The sequence below is a fragment of the Garra rufa genome, chromosome 21 (genome assembly GCF_049309525.1).
Source record: "Garra rufa chromosome 21, GarRuf1.0, whole genome shotgun sequence".
In the NCBI taxonomy this organism is placed as follows: domain Eukaryota; kingdom Metazoa; phylum Chordata; class Actinopteri; order Cypriniformes; family Cyprinidae; genus Garra; species Garra rufa.
Genome location: NC_133381.1, coordinates 24423833 through 24448293, shown reverse-complemented (window position 1 = coordinate 24448293; position 24461 = coordinate 24423833). Strand labels below are relative to the sequence as shown.

General features: G+C 37.3%; 2 protein-coding genes across 3 annotated transcripts in view; one reads left to right on the top strand and one right to left on the bottom strand.

The window, feature by feature from the left end:
• The first annotated feature begins 10309 nt into the window (after positions 1-10309).
• On the top strand, positions 10310-15722 carry LOC141295198 (uncharacterized). Its single transcript, XM_073826400.1, has one exon. It carries the CDS (start codon positions 10341-10343, stop codon positions 10989-10991), a length of 651 nt encoding a protein of 216 aa, XP_073682501.1. The 5' UTR covers positions 10310-10340; the 3' UTR covers positions 10992-15722.
• Positions 15723-19755: 4033 nt separating this feature from the next.
• The window catches only part of asap3 (ArfGAP with SH3 domain, ankyrin repeat and PH domain 3), a 45307-nt gene continuing 40601 nt past the window's right edge, over positions 19756-24461 (bottom strand). The window contains exons 23-26 of one of the 2 annotated variants that reach the window (XM_073827099.1): positions 24018-24279; positions 23419-23629; positions 22016-22144; positions 19756-21283 (exon numbers count right to left, since the gene is read on the bottom strand). In XM_073827099.1, coding sequence (XP_073683200.1) covers positions 21209-21283; positions 22016-22144; positions 23419-23629; positions 24018-24279 — 677 coding nt within the window. In that variant the 3' untranslated portion in view covers positions 19756-21208. The remainder of the gene's footprint in view (positions 21284-22015; positions 22145-23418; positions 23630-24017; positions 24280-24461) is intronic. The other variant, XM_073827100.1, reaches the window with a different exon arrangement.

Here is a 24461-nt window from a genome sequence, read left to right as displayed (position 1 = left end):
AAACCTCACCAAATGTTTTGGTCATGACTGTTAAAGTAGTGACAATTTAATGGGTTAGCACCAAAAAAAAAAAGATGTCTCTTTCGAAACCTCACCAAATGTTTTGGTGGTGACTGTTACGGTAGTGGCAATTTTATGGGATGACACCAAAAAAACAAACAATGATGCCACTACCGAAACCTTACCAAATGTTTCAGTCATGATTGAGCTTGGTTCAAAAGTATTTAAAATTGTCACTACCAAAACAAAGCACATGGTTAGCTAGCACCGTTTTGGTACACATATAACTACTAAATGTTATGGAGTAACTCCCAAAAAAGTGTTTAATTATATAAAAATGGTGTTCAGTAGTGACATTCTTTAAAGTTACACACAGATTTTCAGAAACTCATTTACCTAAAAAAGATGGAGACTATCTACTCACCATGTAGCTATGAGAGATATAAATATTTCCTGATCATAAATGTAGGGTGTAGTCAAAATCAGTCTCAGCCATTGGACTAAAACAGTGTTTCGGTAGTGACATGAAAATGTGTAATTTTTTTTTAATTTTCAGAATTCACAAAGAAAATATAAAATGTCTTTTTAAACAACAATGAAATAAAATGCAAAAATTATTTCAATATCAGTTTCAGAAGTTAAAATTTAGGGGATAGGGTTCGGAACAGCCACCTCCCAACTGAAAGTACCCACTAAATGCTTTTATATATATTTAGCTTAATGATATTTTAAATATTATTGTTGGTTTCAATAGATAATAAAATGATCTTAGTAAACATCTACGCTTTGAATATATATATATATATATATATATATATATATATATATATAGGTTGTGGGACAGCAGTTTGCACCAATCTTGTAGAATGGGTGGTCAGTGTCTGTATATCTGTCATTTAGCTTTTATCCAAAGCAACTTACAAAAGAGGACAATGGAAGCAATCAAAATCAACAAAAGTGTTATGACAAGTCTCAAGGGTCATTTTAAATTATACAATAAATAAAAAGAAAATAGATAGAATAAAAAAAGAAGAAGCGAGCTAGTGTTAGAGACCTAAAAATAGATAGATGGTTAGAGGCCTAAAAATATAAGGCTGTGTTAGGTTTTTTTTTTTGTTGTTGTTGTTTTTTTAAGAAAACAAGTGGTAAGTAAATGAATAGAGTATAAAAAGGCAAGTATATATATATATATATATACAGCAGGCTTGTGCACAATTCAGAATTTCAGAATTGGCCGCCATTCAATTCATGAGTTGGAATTTTAATTGAAATGACTCCGCCCCACAGGAATTTGAATTGGAGTTGGAATGACAGGAAGTGGAATTAAATTCATGGCAATTCAAAGACATTCCACGCAGTCATACAACAGAAAGAATGTGTTGAATCTCACATACAATTACATTCATGTTGTAATTTAATCGCATAATTTCATTACACATCACTACTTACTAGTCACTCCTCAACCCTGCATACATTTTGTTCCAACATATAGATAATGATCAAATTCTTGAAATAAATTACTCCCTCAATGTTTTGATTAGTTTTGTTCAAAATGTTATTTTCATTTCAAAGTAATCAAATAACACAAAGTCGTTGTAAATGCAGTTGTCATTTATTCCAATGCAAAACTCATTGAGCAACACTGTTGCATCTAATTCTCAATAGCTCCTCAAATGTTTTATCATTGAGTCTGCACCGTTCTGGTCTGAATATCTTTCCTGCAACACTAAAGATTCTCTCAACAGGTGCAGAGGAAGCTGGTATGGCAAGATATTTATATGCAAGTTGAGCTAGGGTAGGAAAATGGCTTTGGTTTTCTTTCCAATAGACCAAAGGATCAGTATCCTCTGTAAGACAAGGGGTACTGAAGTACACAGGGACCTCATGTGGGGCTGTGTCAGTTGGTATGGCAGATGATTGGCTTTCCATATAGGAAAACAATTTTGGGTGTTTCTTTGGTTGAGCACTGCCATTCATGGTTGCATTCCCTTTTGGGGAGGCAGACTCAACTTTTGCATTGAAAAGGTTTTTGATTATTACCTGCTCTTCACCAATACACCAGTCCAACTTAAACCTTGGGTCGTGGCAGCCACCTGGAAGCATTCCATCTCTTCAAATTTTGTTAAACGGCTCTCAAGTGAGGATTGTAGAGTTGACAAACTTTTTATTACCGGTCATCTTCATTTTTCTGTAGCCTCCTCAAAGGGTTCCAATACCTCACAAAGCTCCTGGATTATTTTCAGCTCATATGATGTCAGCTGGATGGGGCAATGGAGCTCAGCAAGTACATCAATTGGAACATTGAGAACAGACATCTTTAACTGGCTATTCCAGCGTGTGGCATTTGCAGGCTGAAGTTTGTGCCCTCCCTCTAGGGCGTCAGTAGCCACTGTGGACTTGTGACGAAAAGAAACAAGTTTTTGGACCTTGCCCAATACGTTTTTTTATGGAGCCAGCCTCATCCATGGCATCACGAACCACAAGCTGAAGGGTGTGGACAAAGCATGATCTTCACTCTGGTTTGGCTGGATTGTGTAACTGTTGGTTTCACAGTCCATTAAGATTTCCGGATGTTTCTTCTGTAGAAAAAAAGTCCCTCAGATCAATCTTTAAGAGAACAAATATTTCTATTAATTCCACAATTGACAAGAATTGTTTTCTTAATTTACAACAAGTCATTAAGAAAAAATAAAGTGTGCTTGCATGCTTTTAAACACATATCCAGTGTTGGGGGTAACTTGGGTATAACACAATATAACCACATTTGGCTGTAATGGAGTAATGTAACACATTAATGTTACTGTTGTGTTGTGAGTTGAAGGTGTGTTTAAGGCATTTATGAGCTACAGTATATGCCAGGTTACTAATGAGTTACTATCCATAGAGAATAACAAATAAGGTAATGCATTGTGTTTTTTAAGTGACTAATGTGTATTACACATTCTTGAGTAGTGACCCCAACACTGATGATATCAAATATCAGTAGCATAATACCATCAAGAGATGGTTTTCAAAATAAAAGACTGTCTGTCTGTTAACTTACTTGTAGATGCCTTTTGAAATTTGAAGTAGCCTTGATGGAGCCACAGACTGGAGCACTGCATTGCTTGCATATGGCTCTGTGGTTTCCTGGCGTTCTTGTTGGAATTGGTTCTTCAAAATGTACTAGTACAAATGACCTTTTAGGCCTGCTATTATTGTCCATGTTGGTGTTAAATCTATAAACGTTTGTAATCTGAAGTTGTAAGGGACTTCTGAAACCTAAAAAGTCCGGTGTTGACCATCAAATTGTGTAGAAAAGAAGCTTTCAAACAAATGTCCACCTCAAATTGTTTGGCAACCATTTTAAATACTTGGTTAAAGCAAAGCATTCTGGGATATGGAGTCACGTTCCATTGTGTTCCACAAAATTACAATTACAATAAATCAAACTTAATTATGTGTTCTGTGACTAGACCTTTTAACATTCATTGCTGGGGGGAAACATTTTCTGTTAATGTAATCTCTACTAGTAGTTCAAACTAATATCATTTATAGAATATGTAATGAAATCACATCTGACATATATTGTAAAGCTTCATTGTTAAACACTTCACTTATGTATATGAATTTCTTTGAATTTGTATTGAATTGCAATTCTGCTTCCTTTAATTCAAATTCGAAATTGTAATTCTAGATCCTGTTTTTGACATCAATTCAAATTCAAGAATTGAATTGGAATTTAGGAGTCATTCTCAATTCAATTCTGAATTGTGCACAAGCCTGATATAAAGAATAGAATTAGAATAGAGAGTGCTAGAGTTATAGGGTCAAATAAAGATGGAAGAGATGTGCTATTAGGCCGAATTTTTGAATATGGCTAAGGACTGTTCGGATTGAGTTGGGCAGGTCATTCCACCAGGAGGGTACATTTAATGTGAAAGTCTGTGAAAGTGATTTAGTGCCTCTTTGTGACACAAGCGTCTAGAGGGCACATAGGTCTGAATTAATGAATTTAAGTAAAGGGGTGCAGAGCCAGTGGTGGTTTTGTAGGCAAACATTAATGTCTTAAATTTTATTCATTACTCATTAAAAATTTATCTTGCAGCTGCATTCGGAATTAGTTGTAAAGGTTTGATGTGATATTTATCATCATATCATTCACTGATAACTACAAGAAACATGTGTTTCTTAGCAAGTTTATTCAGTTAAAATACACAACCCTGTTGCCTATTTTTACTGTTGTGTAATTTTTATAAGATCTAGTTACAAAAAATAATCGAAAGTTAAAACGTTTCTGTTCCAAGAAAATACAAGACAAGCTTATTCTTTTCTATTCTTTTTTCCATACAATTCCATGCTGTCTCTCTCTCGTTTTGTCCTCTCATTGTATATAATCACTAAAGTAACATCTTCAGCACCTCTCTGAACGTTACTGATGGAAAGCCTGAAATAAATCCATCATTAATCCAACATTGAGAGCCCCCTTCCCTCCCCCCTTCTCCCAATAACTGCTCTAATCTCAGATGGATGGGGCTTTTAAAGAGTTATTTAAAGCATGGCTTTGATTCTCACTTTGTACTGTTCCAGCTTATTTTTCACTGGCCAAACCACAAAAAGGGGGCTCAATCGCATCACTACTGCTGATTCACAGCTGTTATCTCTTGTGCAGGATGTTCAGATAACACTAATATATTTAAGTGATTTTTCTCTTGTCTTGGAAAATGAGGGTATGCAAAGAATCAAAGTGGAGTTCAAGTGCACAATGTCAATTATTGAACCTATAAAACCTTGATATATCTGAATTATTCATTTACAGTGGTTTTGAAGCAGTATTGAGCCGGAGATGTTAGATTTCCCCATTATCTGTAGTGTTCTATCTGACCAGACTTCCGCTACTGTCTCTTCCGAGCATCACTGTAATAATATGATAGGGGCTGGTTTCACATTAAGCTTTGTTATAGAGATGTGGTGTCAGGTTAAGAAGGGTCTGGGGAAATGGATAGCGTTTTACGTAGAGCCGCTGAATGAAGTCTATACATGTCAGCCTGGCTTTATTCCATCTGACGGCGATGCTTCAGTGATATAAGCAGGTTTTACTATACCATTGGATGGATAGTAAATTTAAAAAAAATTAGAATTCTGTCATTAATCACTCACTCTCATGTTGTGATAAATCTGTAAGACCTTCGTTTATATTCGGAACACAAATTCTGATATTTTTGATGAAATCTAAAAGCCAATGCGTATAAGGAGAATGCCACAGCAGACGGGATGAGAAGAACTGCTGAATAAAGTTGTTGTTGCGCACAAAAAATATTCTTGTAGCTTCTTTTTTACGGATGTCCTCGCTACATTTCCAGACCTGGAAACATTTCAGTTGTGTTGCTGTCTATGGAGAGTCAGAGAGCTCTCATGTTTCATCAAAAATATCTTAATTTGTGTTCCGAAGATGAACGAAGGTCTTACAGGTTTGGAATGAAATGAGGGTAAATAATTAATGACAGATTTTTCTTTTTTGGGTGAACTATCCCTTTAAGCATCTTTTTGACACCTTAAGGTACAGAAATATAAGTTATGTAAGTCACAGCCGTGGCTTATCAGTAATAAGACAAGGAATTGAAATTCGATTTCTATAAACTTCAAAAGACTTCTAATAATTCTTTTAACATAGAATTTTGTGAGAAGTCCACTGACATAGTTTAGTCATGGTCATTTACATGTAATTTTCAAAAAGATATATGATGTAAAAGAGAAAATAACATGGCCTGTAACATGTCACAAAATTATTTGATGTTTATTTCAAGTAATTTCTTCCAAACACTACCCTATAAATAAGACCATTTGATGTTGATGTTGATAATTATAAATCTCTTAGTGTATCAATTTTTTTCAATTATTACATTTATTTTACCATTGTAAAAGTTTTTAGTGTGACCCTCTTAAGGCACAAATTGGGCATTTGCATGAAAACTATTACATTTCATTAGGTTTCGTATCTTAAAGCATACCTTCTGATGTTTATTCCTGATTATTTTGTGCTATAACGAGAAGTAAAGTAGAAGAGTTACAAATAACGTTTAATGAAGCTTTGTTCAGCCTCATGTTTCAGTCGAGTAGAAAAGAAGAGGTGTAAATGTCTAGTTGCATTGTTTCCTTAATACCACAGATAAGCAACGTGGTCTGAAAATATAAAGTTACGGGGTTGCAAAAAGTTATGATATTTTTACGATAACCATCTCAGAAAATATTACGTTTACACTGTATGGAAATGGTTACCCACCGAGAACTGTTACAAGTACAGTTTTTATGTCTCACAATAACCCTCTAAAAATATTCAGTTTGACAGTATACCGTATTACATAGTGTGTAACAATATTATCAATATCGTAGTAGGGCTGGGCCGATAAACGATATCATATCGAATCGCGATAAAATTTATGTTAATAACGATGATAGGCTCTAGACATTTTTTGCTCGATATGGATTAATCTAAGAGCCAATCACACAGTAAAAATATGCGACAACAGCCAATCAGCGTACAGCGTGCGTGTGCACGTCAAAGTACAAAGTTCATTTCCTACCGCACTTTGCGAAGCAAACTTAACACCAGGACGACAAAAAAAGAGAGAGGAAGCAGCGACGAAAGTGAAACTAACTTCGAGTTATTATCCAAAGATGTTGAAATTGACACAAAAAAGGTAGCACGAATTCCGTTATATAAGTGGTTTGGCTACCTGAAAAGTGACTCTTAGCTCAGCTGAGAGTTTGGCGCGATTGTTAAAACTGAAACCGAAAGCAAAAAACGCACAGGCATTCAAAAGCAATTTTAATCCCCCCAATGCACGCAAACTAGGCTATATGACATATCTAGGCTGTTATTAGTATGTAGGCTATGATAGGTTGTGTATGTCTATAGCTCTGTATCATGCTTGAAATATCCGTCATTGCACTTTGATTATTTAGAGAGTAGCCTACTTAGATTATGGCTGAATTGTCTGCACTTAATACGATTAAGAAAGAACCGTGTCGTAATTTTTTGTTATTTATACTGTAGATTGTTTCAAAATGCAGTGGTTGCCTCTAATTTAAATAGCTCAACCTATAATAGAGAAAATAAACAATTGTGTTAATAATAATAATAATAAATAAATAAATAATTGTGTTACAAATTATGTTTTTACAATAATTTTATGTTTACATTTTGTACATTTACTCTCATTTACCATACTCTGTCACAACTTTTATTTTTTTAATTTATTTTAGTAAGTTGTTTTAATTTTTAAGGCCAAATCTGTAATCTGTTTTTGTTAATAAACTATACTTTAAATGTAATTTAATGAACCCTTTCATTTTTGTGGCTTTAGTCATTGTTGGGATACTATTTTAAAGCTGGCAACATCAACAGCTTATATCGAAATATATATCGTTACCGTTCAATATGGGAAAAAAATTATCGAGATTACATTTTTGCCATATCGCCCAGCCCTATATCGTAGTATCATGATAACAAAACTGTCTTGATTTCGCGGGCAAAAAAAAATTGTTTTTAAAATATATTTTTATATTATTAGCGAAGTGCACACTTTGTTCAGGAGATCAGCTCGTGATCCGGTGTTTCCGCGCGTCAGAACGGCTCAGTTTCCAGTAAATGCAGTGAACTCATTTATTGCATGTGCTATGAGTTTAGCGCACATTTGGGAACGCAATGGCCACCAGTTATGCTTTATTTTCGTGGTAGATGATTACAGAAATTCACTAGGTTTGTAGTGAGACACATTTTTTGTCTGTTTTCACTGATGCTGGAGTTTTCCATCAAAATAAAAGCTCTTCTGCCAAAATAAAAGCTTAAAAGTGCAGTATGAATTGCTGACAGCTAGAGGTTTAAATGGGTAACGTTACTGCAGTCTAAATTCAAAATCTTATTCAAATGTAGAAACTAGGAAAGAAGTATTGTAGGTTTTCTGCTGTAGTGTAAAGCAAAAATATATGAAGAGCTCTTTTCCAAAACGCGATAAACGCCAAATTTTAAAAAAATGAGTTAATTATGCCATTTTGCAGTGTACTGAACCTATTCACGACTCCATAAATGTTTCATGCCAAATCGCTGTATTTCCGTGTTTAAAATGTACTGCAAGATGCAGTTTCTTTCCAAAACGCTATAAGCGCCAAACCTGTTTTTAATCTTAATGCGATATATCCTCTCGACCAATCAGAATTCGGCGAGCGTTCGACGCAATCTAACATGGCGGCGCCCTGAAGCGAGAGATGTTTGTGTTCAGTCTTCGAAATGAGAGCTTTAAACTCGATTAACAATTTTGATGGCCTGGATGAGGTAGTGATACCTGTACCTGTTGTTAGAAAACCTAGACTAGACAAAGAAAATCACAAGAAAAACAACAAAAAAGAAGGTTCGTCACTGTTTACTAGTGCGTTTTGGTTTTAAAACGGCGTTTTAAAATGAAAATAATCCTCGTTTACATTAGCGAGTAGCTTGTATAGGTAGATTCCCTATTGTTTTGATAAAGGACGTGCTTGAAGTGGTCGAAAGGGGAATCTACTTATACATATCTATGGCTAAAGCAACGAGCATGATGTGATTGTTCACATGGTCGTCAAGGATACGCAGAGAGAATGTGGACAGCCACACCATCGTTTTCAAAAGTCTCCAAAAGTTTTGGTCCATTTACAATGAAACGCAACCCTGGAGTTTTCAGACTAAAACACACAAACTAATGCTGTCACCAGACGACCTGATAATAAATTTAGACAGTTTTAAGAAAGACCAAACAAGGTTTACAAGGATAGGGCCATAATTCTCCTGGACATAACGCAAGTGGAAAGGCAGCCTCTGAAAGTCTAAACAAACGAAAAGACTGACATTAAAATAAAAGATAAAAAATAAAGATTTATATTAATTTATAGTTTGAGTCCCTTATGTAATATGTTGCATGTTCTCTTGTTTTTTTAAAGACATAAACGAGCAATGTTTTGGAAAAAAAGAATGGATTTGTAGCGTTTTGAAAAAAATAAATATAAACTTTGAATGTATGATCGACAATATTGTTGTTTCATTTAACAATCATTGTTTAACATGTTCAGAATGAGCCAACAGACCATTTTAACAGGATAAATTGAATATTAACAAAATATATGGGTCTAGGAAAAAAATGTCATTTTCCTGAAAACTATTAAAATGGATTTATAGCGTTTTGGAAAAGAGCTCCTCATATACTAAATAATTATTTAGTTTACAGCGCAATTGTTTTACAATATATCGCTATTACTGTCATAGCAATAACAATAATATAAAATGGTTATTATTATTATATTCTAATTTGTTTGGCTTCCTAAAACACCAGTTTGAATGTAATTTAGACTGAGACATTATACCACAAATAAAAAGAGGGTTGAGTCCCCTTTAAAATTCAGGTACAAGTCAATTCAGGAATAACTAGTAATGAGTAATATAGTAAATTTTTTGAGTAACAAGCCCAACACTGATCTTGAATGACCTATTTGGTGCTTACTAAACATAACTTGATTATGCCTGTTTGATTTTTAAGCCCCTTTTTACTAGAATTTATTTGTCATAACATTGCTGTAGCATTTATTATATCCCATCTGCCACTTGTTGGTAAATACAGAAATTAATTACTAGTCTAAGATCAGAGAGTGGAATTTGAGTGTAGAAAATAAAACGGTTTGTTGGTATACTATATTATATCGTTTTGATTCCATATTGCTTCATTTAAATATATCAGCTACATGTCAACGCAGGTGTTTCAGCTTTAGTTTTCGGTATTATTTGAAATACAGAATATACATAAACCTTATGTTTTACAAGTGCCAATATCTGTTGCTTGGCAACAGCAGATCGTGGAATGTAGTATTTGCGAATTATCTTACATCTCTGGCTATTTATGACCTCAGCGGGGGAGGAAAAGAGTGAGAGGGATGCAGAAAGATAGAATAACTTCAAAGAGAACAAGAGACCAAATTGTGTACGAGTCTGTGGGGGGCGGGCAGTCAATTCTGCTTGCCTACAAACCATCTGATAGAAGGCTGTGTTGCTACGGGCAACACACAAAGGGAGGGAACAGAGTATGATTAAGCAGGGATGGTGAAAAAAAGACACTTTTTGGCTTTTTTTTTTTTTCATTGCGTGAGCTGACGTAGATATCCGTGAGGACAGCAGAGAGTGAAAAAGAGAGAAAGAGAGAGGATGCTGAGTGGGCAGGAAAACAGACAGCAGGCATCCAATCAGCTGCAGCGAAGTCAGCGTCCTTTTGTCCAATAGAGTGTAACGAGTCTCCTCCAGTGTGAGCTAACAGCGCTGGTGGCTGGTGTCTTATTAATGAATGGAGCGTCTCACAGGCAGCAAAACAGTGCTTGAGCTCTCTCTCCCTCGACGGAAAAGGAATAGTACCAGCGTGTCGCAGCTTGACAGAAAACAACTGCAGCAGCCGTGCGCAAACATGAAGAAGCACCAACAGCAGGACGACAACTCTGACAGCGATGTGGAGCAGGAATCTTCTGTTCGACCTTCTTCTTCTTCTTCCAACTTCCTTCTTCCCTCGTCTTCTCAGCGGAGGTCCATCTCCATGGGAGACTTTCGGAGAGTGCCTGCTGGACAGGCGGGCTCCGAGCCGTCCTCTGCAGCTGCTACGGCACCCTCGTCCAAGCTAGTCACCCCCAGCTCCAGTATGGAGTTCGAAGCGGCTCGTCGACGCCTCCTGGAGGTTGAGGAGCGCCAGCGTGTCATCAGGGAGATGGAGAGACGACTGGAAGAGCTAAGGGAGGTGTTTGTGCGCTCTGAACAGGAGGCAGTGGAACATGGAGAGCTGGTGGCCCGCATCACTGCTGCCGCCCAGCAGGGCGAACTATATGTGGCGGAAAACGGACAGCGGCTGAAAAAGGGATTGCGGTTTAAGCGGCACAGGCCCACCATTGTCTTCTCCTCCATGCTGGGGCTGAGAACGTGCCTCCCTTGGCCTGTCAAACTCAAATAGAGAAACTCGACAGTTGTTCACCGCTGTCACACGTCACAACAGCATTGTCTTCTTCACATCCAAGGATGTCTCATTTTCTACTCGCTATTAGTCAGGAAATGCTGAAACCTGCTTTGTTTGTATATATTGTTAACTGAGATCTTAGATGGTGCTTCATTTGAGCCCACTGAAATGGCGCAGGCCTCATATTTGCTGCTTGAACAACCCAAGACACTGAACTTCGCTGATGTTTAGAGCTCTGTGCATGTGTTACACTTCATGTACCTGGGGTCGCTTAGTGTGAATGTCAGGAGACAGAAGGGTGCTATTCTTCCAGAAGAAGTCACTCAGGTTTCCTTTGATTGGTTCAAAACGAAAAGCATTCTTCTTGCTGCAGAAACAGAGAGCTTAGGCCTTTCACACCAAGTATGTTAACTATATTAGCTGCTGTTATGTAGTCTGCCACTGTGAATGCTCAAGCTCTTTAATGTCAGGTAGATTCTGATTGGCTATCAAAGATTTTATCGTTCATCAGCTGGTTCTGAAAGTGATTCCAACAATATCGTTCTTTTGTGATGGGACAGCACTATTCTCACCGAATTAGACATATATTGCTATAGTTCTCGCTATAGTTATCATCCTCGGTGTGAACGACAGATGAATTGTACACGGTTGCGATTGTCCAATTTGCGGACATATATTGGGGACGGGGGCTTGTGAGGATTCACGCACATGCGCTTTGGTCCTCTTGAGTTCTCCAGCCTACATCTGGGGCGCCCACTGAGCATGTGTGGATTGAGAAGAGAAGTGGCGATTTATCTCTCTCTCTCTCTCTCTCTCCATCAACATTCCATCTGGGGCCTCTCTCGTCCCCCTGTCGCTTAGCAACCTGGACCTGACTTTCCTTCAGAATGTATTTGACATCAACAGATCCAAAACTACAGCTCATGAATGACAGGCGGAGGACATTTTGAGATTCTTGCTGTCACTGCAGACCGCTAGTTTGAGTGCTAGTTAGACTACTAAAATTGCCTTCAAATATGTTATTGAAATACGTAAGAATATGGCTGTGTCCGAAACGTAATGCATTCAGAACGCATCATAATGTCAGGTGTAATGATCTAGAACTAATTCTTGTGAGAGATGACCAAACTAATATTTAATGAGTACAAATTCTTAATTCTCTGTGGAAAATCATACGTTATAAATGTACTTCGTAAATTATTAACTGCTCCATCAGATAGCATTTCAGACATGGACCACATGCATACAATTATGGAACATCACAGGCTACACAGGATCAAAAACCTTCTAAATGAACCTGATGAAGGCATTTTAGACAGAGAGGATGTTATTCTAACATCTGATGCCTTCCTACCTCCGTATGCTACCTGTGAACGCTGCTTTTTCCAGCTTTCAGGTAGACTTCAGTCATAGCCAATAACACTCATTTGGTACTGAATAGAAACAGACTATTAAGTGGATCACACATCTTTTTGCTTGGTTATTTGGTGCAACTGCCCTGATGGAAACTTCCTGTCTCTACTGTGTTTCCTCTCTCTCTCTCTTTGAGCAAATGGCTCTGGCTCAGCCTTGTTTGAGAGGAGTGCGTTTGGGGACTTCATCAAAACACAGGAGACTGCTATTCTTGGCTTGAACCGGTTAAGTCTGGAAGATTCTGGGTTAGGTAGAGAGAGAAAGATGATGTGATGCTGGCTATCCTTGTACATCTTTAGTGAGCAGAATAACCTTTCCTTCGGCAGATAAATTTATGCTGTACTGCGGGGTAAGACAGCAGGATCGTACATCACCACTGAGAATGTAGCCTGCACCTGGCATCTTGCCTCATTGTGTAAGCAGACAGTTGCTCTACTCGCTGCATCCATGTTGGAAAAAAAACACTGAATTACTCATCATAATATATCTTTATATAATGTGTACTTTTATAATTAAATTTAATGAGCACAAGTTATTATAGCATTAACTTTGCTCTGTATTATCAGTTTCGGTTCTACCAAAATCTGAAAGTCTTTAATAAGATTTTAAATGAATATCTTAAGTTTACCCACAGATGAGAATTCTGTCAATAAGTACTCGGATGTCATTAAAAATATCTTAATTTGCGTTTCAAAGATGAATGAAGGTCAGGTTTGAAATGACATGAAGGTGAGTAATTAATGGGAGAATTTTCATTTTGGGGTGAGCATCTATTTACTATTTACTACATTAATTGTTCAAATTGAAACGCTGTGATTACAATCATTGCACATACACAGAATGTCTTTAAACAGGGTCACTTTGCAATCCGCTCTATATGTATACTGCATGCCGGTGCTTTTTTGTCGCTGCGGCTCTGTGTGACACCCACGCATCTGCGTGTGACGCTGTTGGATTTACGTCATTTGACGGGGCAGGATGCCTGCAGACCACAGTCTTTATTCATTTTTATCGATCAGGCATAGAGCAAACACAATAGAGGTGACTGAATCTCAGTTCAAGGGCTACTTCCACTTTAATGACAGAACATCTCTGTGTCCTTTCACGGTCATTTTATGCTCCTCTCCCTTATTTTAGGAGGGATTTGATTTAGACAGCTGTAGATTATGCTAGATTTAGGACACGCGATTGATTGGCTGCTGCAGAGTGTGAAAGATGATAAATACGCCTGCAGTGTTCTTGAGCAACATATCAACTGCAAACCAAACCGAAATGTTGTTGTGATTTTTAATGATCGCTGTTGGAATGAAATTATGAATCTATCGAATGGGTTCCCCTACAAAGATTTACCATGGTTTCTGTTTCCATGTAGTTTCTGCTCAAATATTTTGATTTGTAGAACTGTTACTACTGTAAAACCAAAACAAAGTATTATGGGATCTGTTTTAAACAGTGTAGTATTTATTATGCAGATCTCTGGAGTGCTTAATTCTGATTGGTCAGCAATTGCTACTCAAAACAAGCCCAATTGGTTTCAAGGGGACTCCAATTAAAAATTGCATTCCGCAGGGTTAGATACATGTTTTTTGGCAGGGTTTCCCTGGTAAAATTAACATTTCAGGGGATAACGATCACTTCAACTCGCGGACATGAAAAACAACAGATTCTTTGCAGAATCTTGGGTCTCCACTAGGCGCAACACAATGCTACATGACAAAATCAATCAAAAATTACAACCAATCAGGGCTGTCTCTGGAATCGCTGCATTTTCAAAATAAATTAATATGTTTATAAATTAATTCATAAAGTTCCTATCTTCATTAAAAGCACATACTGAGTGACTGATACAATCTTTGTTATGGGATTCACATCAGGTTCACACTGAGTTAACAGTTTTAACTTAAAAGTTAGCTTTTTTTTTAGGTAAACTACCGTTGCTTTTAGTATGGCTATAAAAGTCAAATATGGCTATAAACTCACATTAGACACTTTTAACACTGAATAAAGCACAAATAAATACCTGAGGTTATCATCGTCACAGTTTGTATGTTGTTCCAGCCATGACGTTGCAGAAAATAGAAACCGTAGAATCCTGTGTCACCTGTCGTTGTCGCAGCTGGTTAAGACAAAACTGGAAAAAATGCAAAAGATGTCACAGTTAAAGACAGTAGGTCTGTCTTTAAAGACTTGAATGAATAGAGAAAATTATTGGAATTTTTACTTTCGGAACTCTGGATCATTTACATGGTTTTACTGTGGTAGGATAACCACTGACAGGTACCATGGTAAATTTTTTTTAAGGGATTCTAGTTTGTAAAAATCCAGCAATGCCAGCAGATGACTGGTTGAATGGCTGAAGTTGGTTTCTCGTTGGCATTTGTGATTTGTAGGCTACATTTACTCAAAAGCTAAAACATTCATCAAATGCCTTATCTTGTTTACTGTACATATGTAATTCATTTACGCTGTGTGGTTAAAAGACACCTCAGCTGGAGTCTCTCTCACGCACCGATTTTTGCACTGCACCTTTTATGAGTTTTGCTACGACAGATAATAAAAGAAAAGCTTTCCCAAAGATCTCTCTGGGCCCACTTGCAGGATGAATGTAAAGTCTGTCCTTGTGCCCATGTATACAGTTATAACGCCATATCCTATAAGTTTCATCAGGTAACACTAATCTTTGTAAACAGTTTTGTTGGATATCCTGTTTTTGTTGTCACATCCACTGTTTTAGATTAGCCGGTTTATTATTTCTTTCCTCAACTGTAAAATAACTTTCTTCAAGCTTGTGTAATCTTAATGCTCAACAACTATTTACAACAGCTTATAATTTTAGTGACAGTATAAGAGAAGCTTTTCTGGTAAAAGACATTTAACGGGGTTCACAAACTCTAACTTTTGCCTTTGACTATTCTTTTGAACACTATTGAAATTATAAGAATGTATCGTGCTTTAAATTTATGTATTTAATGTGCTTTTCAAAGTTTTATTCACAATCTTTAAAAATGGCCTATTATGTATTTACTGTTATTTAATCATGTGTTTCACAGAACAAGATTCAACATTCAAAAACCTTTGTCTCTTGTCTAACTCTGCAATGATGTATTTATAATTTCTCTTTGCAACTTGCGTGGTATGCTGAACAAAAAATACATGCTATTTATTGATGATATATCAAATATTAGAATTGTTTGTGCTGACTTTTTTAATGAACCTATTTGCCTATTTGAAAATGCTGATCTTATGCCAAAGAGAGAAACTGATATGCCTATATCTATTTAAAACAGTGAATCTCTCAGCAGAATTTGATAGGTCACCAGAACCAGAAGAAGCGCTTGATTAAGCACAGCTTGAAGCGATTTCTGCTGAAATCAGTACCAACACCCTCCTCTTTTCCTGAGCCATCTGGCAATACGACAGACATCAGCATTAGAGGAAACACAGACCACTAATGTCAGTGTACCTGACATAAACATTTATATACACAAAGGTCAAATGCTTACTTGAATTAAGATCGATTTTAGATCGATTGGCTAAGTGTCTTACAGCGGAAAAGAAACACACGGAAAAACTCGTGATATTAAAGAATGACCCAGAGTATCTCTCTCACTCAGACCACAGAGACTAAACTCCACACTTCAGCTATCTGCAAAAATAATTTATCAATATAAAACATGGTCAAGCTGACAGGATAGTTTAGCCAAAAATGAAAATTCTGACATTAATTTCTCACCCTCATGTTATTTGAAACCCATAAGACCTTTAGAACACAAATTAAAATTTTGATGAAATCTGAGAGAACATCGTTAAAATAGTCCATGTGACATCAGTGGTTCAACCGTAATGTTGTAAAGCTATGAAAATACATTTTGTGCCCAAAGAAAACAAAAATAATGACTTCAACAATTTCTTCTCATCCGTGAATTAATGTCTATGCAGAGTCAGAAAGCTCTCGGCTTTCATCAAAAATATCTTAATTTGTTTTCCGAAGATGAACGAAGGTCTTGATTTGGAACAACATGAGGGTGAGTAATAAATGACTTTTCATGAATTGTCATTTTTGGGTGAACTTTCCATTTAAGGATGTTTTTATATTTTAAAAACTGCATAAAAGATCCTAGATCCTTGTATGTAGTTCAGTAGCTGAACATGCAACATCAATGACTTAAGATTAAAGCTCTGGAGTGCAAAAAGGCAACCATTAGTTGTTACCTCACTTGCAGTTCATACAAAGATTAGTGAAGCACTCATGTTGTTGTTAGCATAACATAAGGCTTTAATAATGTTATTAACCCATAATATCAAAAGCTATGATATTATAATAACCCTGATCCAATGACTGGGTTTAGCGGAATTAAAAGCTTATTTTGATGATTCTCTATGTCCGTTAATAAGCTGGGGTTGACTGAAAAAAAAAAAAAAAAAGTAGTCCTGTAACTGGTCAAAATTTTCACCGTATTTCCCCGGATGTGCATTCTTAAAGTTAACATATAATGCAACAAACATTTCATATGTGCTGAAAATTGATAGGATCTCTAGTCAATAGAGGGTTTGCACTTACATCACGATTTGGGCAGTCACCAGGATGCGCGGCCATATTGGCGATACTTGGATGTAAACAACAGCATGGATTGCACAGTTAATGTACTACTGAATACGTTGTTCTGCTAATGCTATCTAAACCATGGGGGAAAAGCCATGTGGAAGCTGCTAAATTATACAGAGAAGGACTTAGTAAGCAGGAAAGAGTGACAAAGCTAATAGGTGATAAAGATATGTACCAACAGTATTAATTAAGATATTAGCCTAATATTTCAGCTACCTGACCGGAAATGATAAGAACAAACACAAATGTTGTCAAGATTCTGGAAATCCTGGTTCAGTTTGGCCAACCACAAACGCCTTTTGTTCCTCAGTTTTTACACTCTTCTCCTTGATTTGTTAGCAGTCCAAAACATGACAATAATTGACCATTTTCAGCAGCAATAATCAAAATCATTCAGTTCAGTGGAACTGTTCACGTTCAGAAACGCCAATATGGACTATTGATGACCCGTAGTAAAAAAAATCTGACTGAATCAATAAGAACAGAAATATTGTAGGTATAGTTTTATAAACACCAGCTGCGTTCCAGACAACTAAAAATTCGGATTTTTCCTACCTCATATATTTGGAAAAAACGTCTAGAACGCCGTTTGAAATCGAACATCCGAGATCGATCAACCCAGAGCTGTTGAGAAACATAGGCTTCCATATATAGGAACTGAGGAATGCGGAAGTAAAGCGTGTCATGGAGCGGCCAATAGTAAATTGAATAAATTACTGCATTTTTTTTCAATTTTAACGCATCAGTTGACCTCTCGAAAAACTGGCCACTGGCCAGTAGTGGTATGAAGCGTGTTATAGTTAATGTTTATCGTTAAAATATAAACAGTTATACGTAAATAAATTCAGTTAGATAACGTGAGAAACACCGTAAAAGTGACCATAACCAGATACTATAGTTGTCATATATTTAAGTTTTTAAGTCTTTCTGCAATCGTAGGAGGTTGAATGAGTTTCAGTAAAGACTGCATTCAAGAAATACGATAAAAATGTATGCTGAATGCAAGCCTTGTTTTTTTAAACACTATTTTCATCTTTCTATTATGTTAAATGCCATATTTGCTTGCCTTTTATAATATTCACTTATGTTGTTTATTTGAATTTCATAAAATAACACAAGTAAATTATTATTTTTTTTATTTAACATTAAATCGAAACATAAAAAAATGAGTGTTTGATCATATCCAAATACACGTTCAAATGCATTTAACCTTAAATATCACACTAATTGTAATATAAATACTATATTAGAAAATGTTATCTTTAAATCGGTCAGGATCATTATTGCACATATTATTTTGTACAAAAAAACTCTATGAACTATATATTACAATTATTTAATTGAATAAAAGTTGCCCTTAAGGTGTTTGGTCACATTTGACTGCCAAAGAGAATGAGAACATATTAATTATGTCTCTTTATCACTCCCCAGAATAAAATTCGATTGTAAAGCGTATATCAATACACAATCAATGCACATTGCTGCAATTATAGTAAAACTGCTGTCTAGCCTACTTAAACCCATTCAAACACATTGACAGCGCGGAGTTTGAAACTATTGAGAGCTTCATTAACCACGTGACCGCGCGGCGGCGACTCGAGATCAAAGCGTGTCGCAACTGTTTCTCAACGGCTCTGAGTCTGGATCAACCCTATTTCGTGTCAAACTCAACATTACACACATATTGCTCGCTGTTTTCAAAACGAACGGCAGTATTTTGTTAATTTTTGTTCTATTTTGCCATAATTGACACAAAAACACGAAAAGCTCTTGTTGTGTCATGGCGACATCATCAGGTCAATATGTTAATGTCATGTTTAATTGACTCGGAACTCACGGAGGTGTTTTCGGATGTTCCTGTTTTCCACCTCGTCTGGAACGCGGCGTACGTATCACCATATCTCCCATATTTCATTCAGCTTCCCATAATGTAATTCAAACTGATTTTATTTCAGAGGAGCAGACAATGTGTCTAATAATAGAACAGTGTCACTGACATCAGCTAAAATGCTTCCACACGATTTTATGCACATTTCTTCAAATATTTTTTTTTTAATGATTTAACACTGCTACATTATAAGTAAAAACCTCATAGCAGGTATTTTGAATACTGGAGGCAGTAGGACAAAATAGATGATGGCTTAAACCTTACACATGGCATTCAACCAAGGAGAAGTGTTGTATCATGTATCATGTTGCAAACCAATGGTTCTCATTTCAGACTATCACCGTGAACATCTGCTTCTGACTGACCTGAAACTTTATGCACTGCACTGACCGGCTCAGCAGTGACGTAACACCTGTCAATTATGCAACAGCTCAGTCAGACCCTAAGAGCTAACGATTTTCAATCTGTAAAGAAGTTGAGTGCTGGCAACCATCCATTAGGCCCATCCTGGATGGACTGCTGACTGTCAGAAGAAGGAAAAAAAGGAAAAAGGTACTAATATGGATTTACACACATGTATCATGTGTGTGCATAATCCTTTCGCAAAAGGATACCACATTTTTAATCCTGGATTTGTGAAGGAAAAATTGTTGCGTGTTTGACGAGTGCAGGGGGTTTATATATTCTAGAAAAAGATACTTATGCCTTTTCCCTAGAAAATGTTTTTTTTTTTAAACAATATGTTTTGTAATACTAAAGCACTTGACTATACAATCAGATCAAAGGTTTTCCAGTCTACTGTATGTTTATCCCAGACACAACACAACACAACACAACACATGATTATAGCTTGCAAATATTTAATTGACATTTTTCATTAGCAACAGATGCTAAATAATATCTTTTAGAAAAAAAACATGTCCTAAACAAACTGGACATGACATTTTCTCAATAACACAAAGTTACAGCGATACAAAACGGTTAAGTTTAACAATCATAATTTACATGCAGCGTTACCTTTTGCTTTCCTAAAACACAAAGTCAGCTGAACCGTTTGGGACCTCTGCTGCCAACATGCATACGTTCATCCCTGCCTGAAAAATGCTTCACAGAAGTCAATGGGATGGCAGAACGGGATAACATCTGTTGTGTGCTTTCAGTTTATCAAACATTTATACAGAGGCTGCTGGTTCAAGACACGTCCCAAATGCATCATAAACCACCTCAGTCTAGAGGGAGACCCCATTAAAATAAAAACTTAATGCTGGCCAAGAAAATACAGACACATAGAAGACACTTAGTGAGGGTGGCAAGTGCAGAAAGAACTTTTTCAGATTTTTAAACATTAGCTATAATATGGACACTTGAAATAAGATGCATTCCTACAGAATGTACGCAAAGAAAATGGAATATAAGGCTACCAAAACACAAGTACGTAGACTGTCAAAATAACTGTCTGTGTGGCAGTGGTGTGTTTTTGTGCTTTGTAAGGCCTAATGGTGCCTGTACTGTGGGTAAGCTGATGTATCCTGGGTTTCGCTCACAAGCTATTGCTTGAAATACTGAACTGTAAACTTTCTGGAAAGTTCTGCAGTCAAAACTTAGAATTTTTTTGTAATTTAACATTCACATAACATCCTGGTGTTCGATTCTGAATGTTGCAAGTTGCTCTATCTCCCAGTGCAGGACTGGATGTTCGGGAATCGGCAGCAATTGGAGACGTTGGTGCACAGGAGACAGATGAAACCAAATACATCTTCCGTTAACTCTCTGTCTGGAAGACCTGGTGTCTAGCCAGAACTAATGGGATATCATTAAAATAATCCAGAGAGCACTGAGCAACTGAACCAACCACAGGATGAGCTTCAGTAAATGAGCCCAGTGCCTCAAAGTCTGGGCGACAATCTCTCAGAAACCTCAACCTCCAAGCGTTTGTCCAAATGCCTCGATGCCAATATAAAAAAGAACAAGTGTTGTTTGTTTAAACAACACAGCCAGGAAGTTTTAAAAACCTGGAGAGCTTTCATCTGCTTTCTGCCTGTTCCAAGTCTAGTCATTCATGATGTACCTGCCAAACCTTCAGTCCAGATAAACAGCTGAGATACGTTACACGCAGCACTGAAATGGATCAGTGGATCATCTTACAGCATCCACACTAATGCTGTTGAAGAGTCTGGTCTCCAGTCTTTCATCTTCTAAGTGCATTTCAGGTCTCCGCAGCTTCTAGGTCTAGCAGCTCTGAAGATAAAAGCAACAGTCTAGACTAGTTTCCATGTGGTGTAATGTGAGTGTTCATGGAGGTTCATCTCATTCTCCCAATTTATGTACATAGTTGACTGGAAAAGAGCCACTTCTGGACGGTTCTCCCTCTATATGACCGACCTGGGAGGGAAAGTGTGCAAGTTGAAGTCTTCAGTTTGAGGTGTTGACAGAAAATGTATTCACTTAGGCCGCGATCACACCGAACGCGTCTTTTAGTTCTAAAAACGCGAGGCGCACAGCACTGCCTTTTTTTTTGGTGACTTTTAATAAAAGAGCGTGCTGCGTTTTTTTTATGTTGCTAAGCAACGACCAAAACAGCTGTCCTGTCAGTCAAATCAAAGGATTATAGCGCGAGCACTCTAAAATCTTAGTTTTATGCTGTTAAGTAAACTGTCATATTAGCAGAAACCCTAAATAATACAGCTCCAGGTTACCCACGATAGACACAAAAGGTTTCTCCTCTATTTCTTGCAGTCTCCGGACTTTTTAAGCAACCATAAAATTCCGTCACCACAACAGAAGGCCCGCCTCTCCATTCATTCGATTGGACAATGGAAAAGAACGCGAATGACGTTGGGCGTTTTTCCGCTCAGAGTTGATTTTTTTTTCAACTTCACGCGCTCAGAGCGCTCCTGCAAAAACGCGAGGCGCAGCAGGCGGTGAAATAAGCAGGGGCGCATAAGCAGCGCGTAGAACGCTCACTGCCAACAGAAAACCATTCAAAAGAGGCGCCTCCAACTGCAAAAACTCGCTCGGTGTGATCGCGGCCTTATACTGCAAAGCCTGCTAAAAGCATGCTAGGCAAACACAGGATGTGAATGTGTGTCAGTGTAAGGGAGTTTGTGTACTTACCCACCAGTGTGGATCATCAGTTGCTGTCACTATGATAACCTCATTCTTAAAGAAAGCCAGCTGATTGGCACTAACCGCTCTGCAGTCCACTAACGCTCTGACCTTCTTGGGTCTCTCCCTTAATGAGATCTGAAACATTTAAAATAAACACTACGGATTTTTCAAATCTGACTTTAAAACACTAAGCGTCATACACTTGTGGACTTTGAAAATGTTTACTAAGAAAAACTGGGCATTTTTGCTAACAGACTAATGACAAATGAAAACAATGTGTGCTCTAAAATCAACTCGAAAAACATTAAAGGGATAGTTCACCCAAAAATGAAAATTCTGTCGTCAATTACTCACCCTCATGTTGTGTCAAACCTCTAAGACTTTCGTTCATCTTCGTAACACAAATTAAGATAATTTTAATGAAATCCAAGAGCTTTCTGACCCTGCATAGACGGCAACGCAACTGACACATTCAAGGTTTAGAAAGTAGCATACATCGTGGTACTCTCGAGAATGTGCGTTTACTGACACAGAACAAGAATATGTTGAATAAAGTTGTTATTTTAGTTTTCTTTGTGCACAAAAGGTATTCTCATATCTTTATAAAATGACGGTTGAACCAGTGATGTCACATGGACTATTTTAACAATGTCCTTACTAACTTTCTGGGCCTTGAACATGTCAGTTGCATTGCTGTCTATGCAGGTTCACAGGGTTCCCACACCTTGGTTAACTTCAGATTTAAGGACCTTACAAGGACTTTCCAGGTCCAATAGGGACACATATCAAGTAAGAGCAAGGTTACATCGCGCTAACTCGTAAGATACATTTTTATAGTTTTCATGTGTCAAACACAACTATGCAAAAATGCTTTTTTTTTGCAATTATTTTTGTCCATATGACAGAGATTGGATACTCTATTAGTCGTAACGTACAACACAAAGTATCTCTTAACGTAATGTGTAAATGCGCTAATAACTAACGTAAATCAAGCAAGCTAGTATGCATAGGCCATGAAGTGTTGGCGAAATAACACATTAGCGGAATATGGAATGTGGAATTCTGGAATGTTTTCCAGAAAATTTCTTCCACAACATAAATTCCAGCACTTTCAAGGGCATGTATTTTCAAAAACTTTCCAGGGCCTTGGATTTTTTTTTCAGGTTCACATAATTTCAAGGATTTCAAGGACCCGTGGGAACCTTGGGTTCAAAAAGCTTTTGGATTTCATCAAAAATACCTTAATTTGTGTTCTGAAGATGAACGAAGATCTTACGGGTTTGAAACAACATGAGGGTGAGTAATTAATGACAGAATTTAATTTTTTGGGTGAACTATCTCTTTAACTGAACCATTCCATTTGAAAAATCATATTTCTCAGGGTGAAAGACCATAGTATGGCATGTTACCATTGCATTTTTGCGTGAGCGAGGTGGAGGCAGTATGATTGGCACTGTGGCACTGTTGTTAGTGTTCGCAGGAGGAGGTGCAGGGTTTGGAGCTCCGCCCACTGGACTGCAGTAGAGTTCCTCTTGACTGCCTGCACACCCTTGAGACGGGGCCGAACCCTTTCCTTGACTCCCACTGCTTGTGCGGCGATATGAGGTTGTCTTCTCTGAACTGCAGACACATGTAACATTTACAACAATTACTCATAGTACTGCACACATTTATTCAAAAATTTTGATTTTAATGAATGCTACTATTTTACTATTCTTAACAATTAAGGTTGAAGCACTGAAGCCACATGGACTATTTTAACAATGTCCTTACAACCTTTCTGGGCCTTGAACATGGTAGTTGCATTGCTGGCTATGCAGGGTCAGAAAGCTCTCAGATTTCATCAAAAATATCTTAATTTGTGTTCAGAAGATAAACAAAGGTCTTACGGGTTTGGAACGACATGAGGAATTAGTAATTAGAGTAATTAATGAGAGAATTAAAATTTTTAAGTACTCTAATGAGGAAACCTCTGGTCTTAGAAGATAAATGCAGAATAGTGACCAACCTGACAGGTCCTCTCTGACATTGTGGTGAAGTGGAGTGATTTTTGCCCTCGGCCCCTGTGACAGGTTGTCCCTCCCAGGACACCGTCTGTCTATGTCCTTTTGACAGTCCAATGCTATGAGAGCGTGTAGGTGTTGGTCCAAGGAAATCCATCACAGGGGACGAAGTGCTGATTCTTTGAAAGCAGCCGGTAGGGTGGGAACTCTGGCGGTAGGGGGCGTGGGTCTCTGGAATGGAACCTGAGATCTGAGGATCTGAACGACCTACAGGGACACAAATGATCTTTGACCTTGCTGTGGTTTCTCTGAATTAAACCTGCACGGTTCCTACACATGCAAAGGAGCTCAATTCAGCTTCTCAAAGAACATCTAAACGTCAGATCATTTCTTAGCTTTTCTTTATCAGGTCAAACTTGCACAAGCTTTTTTGGGGTACACAAAATTCC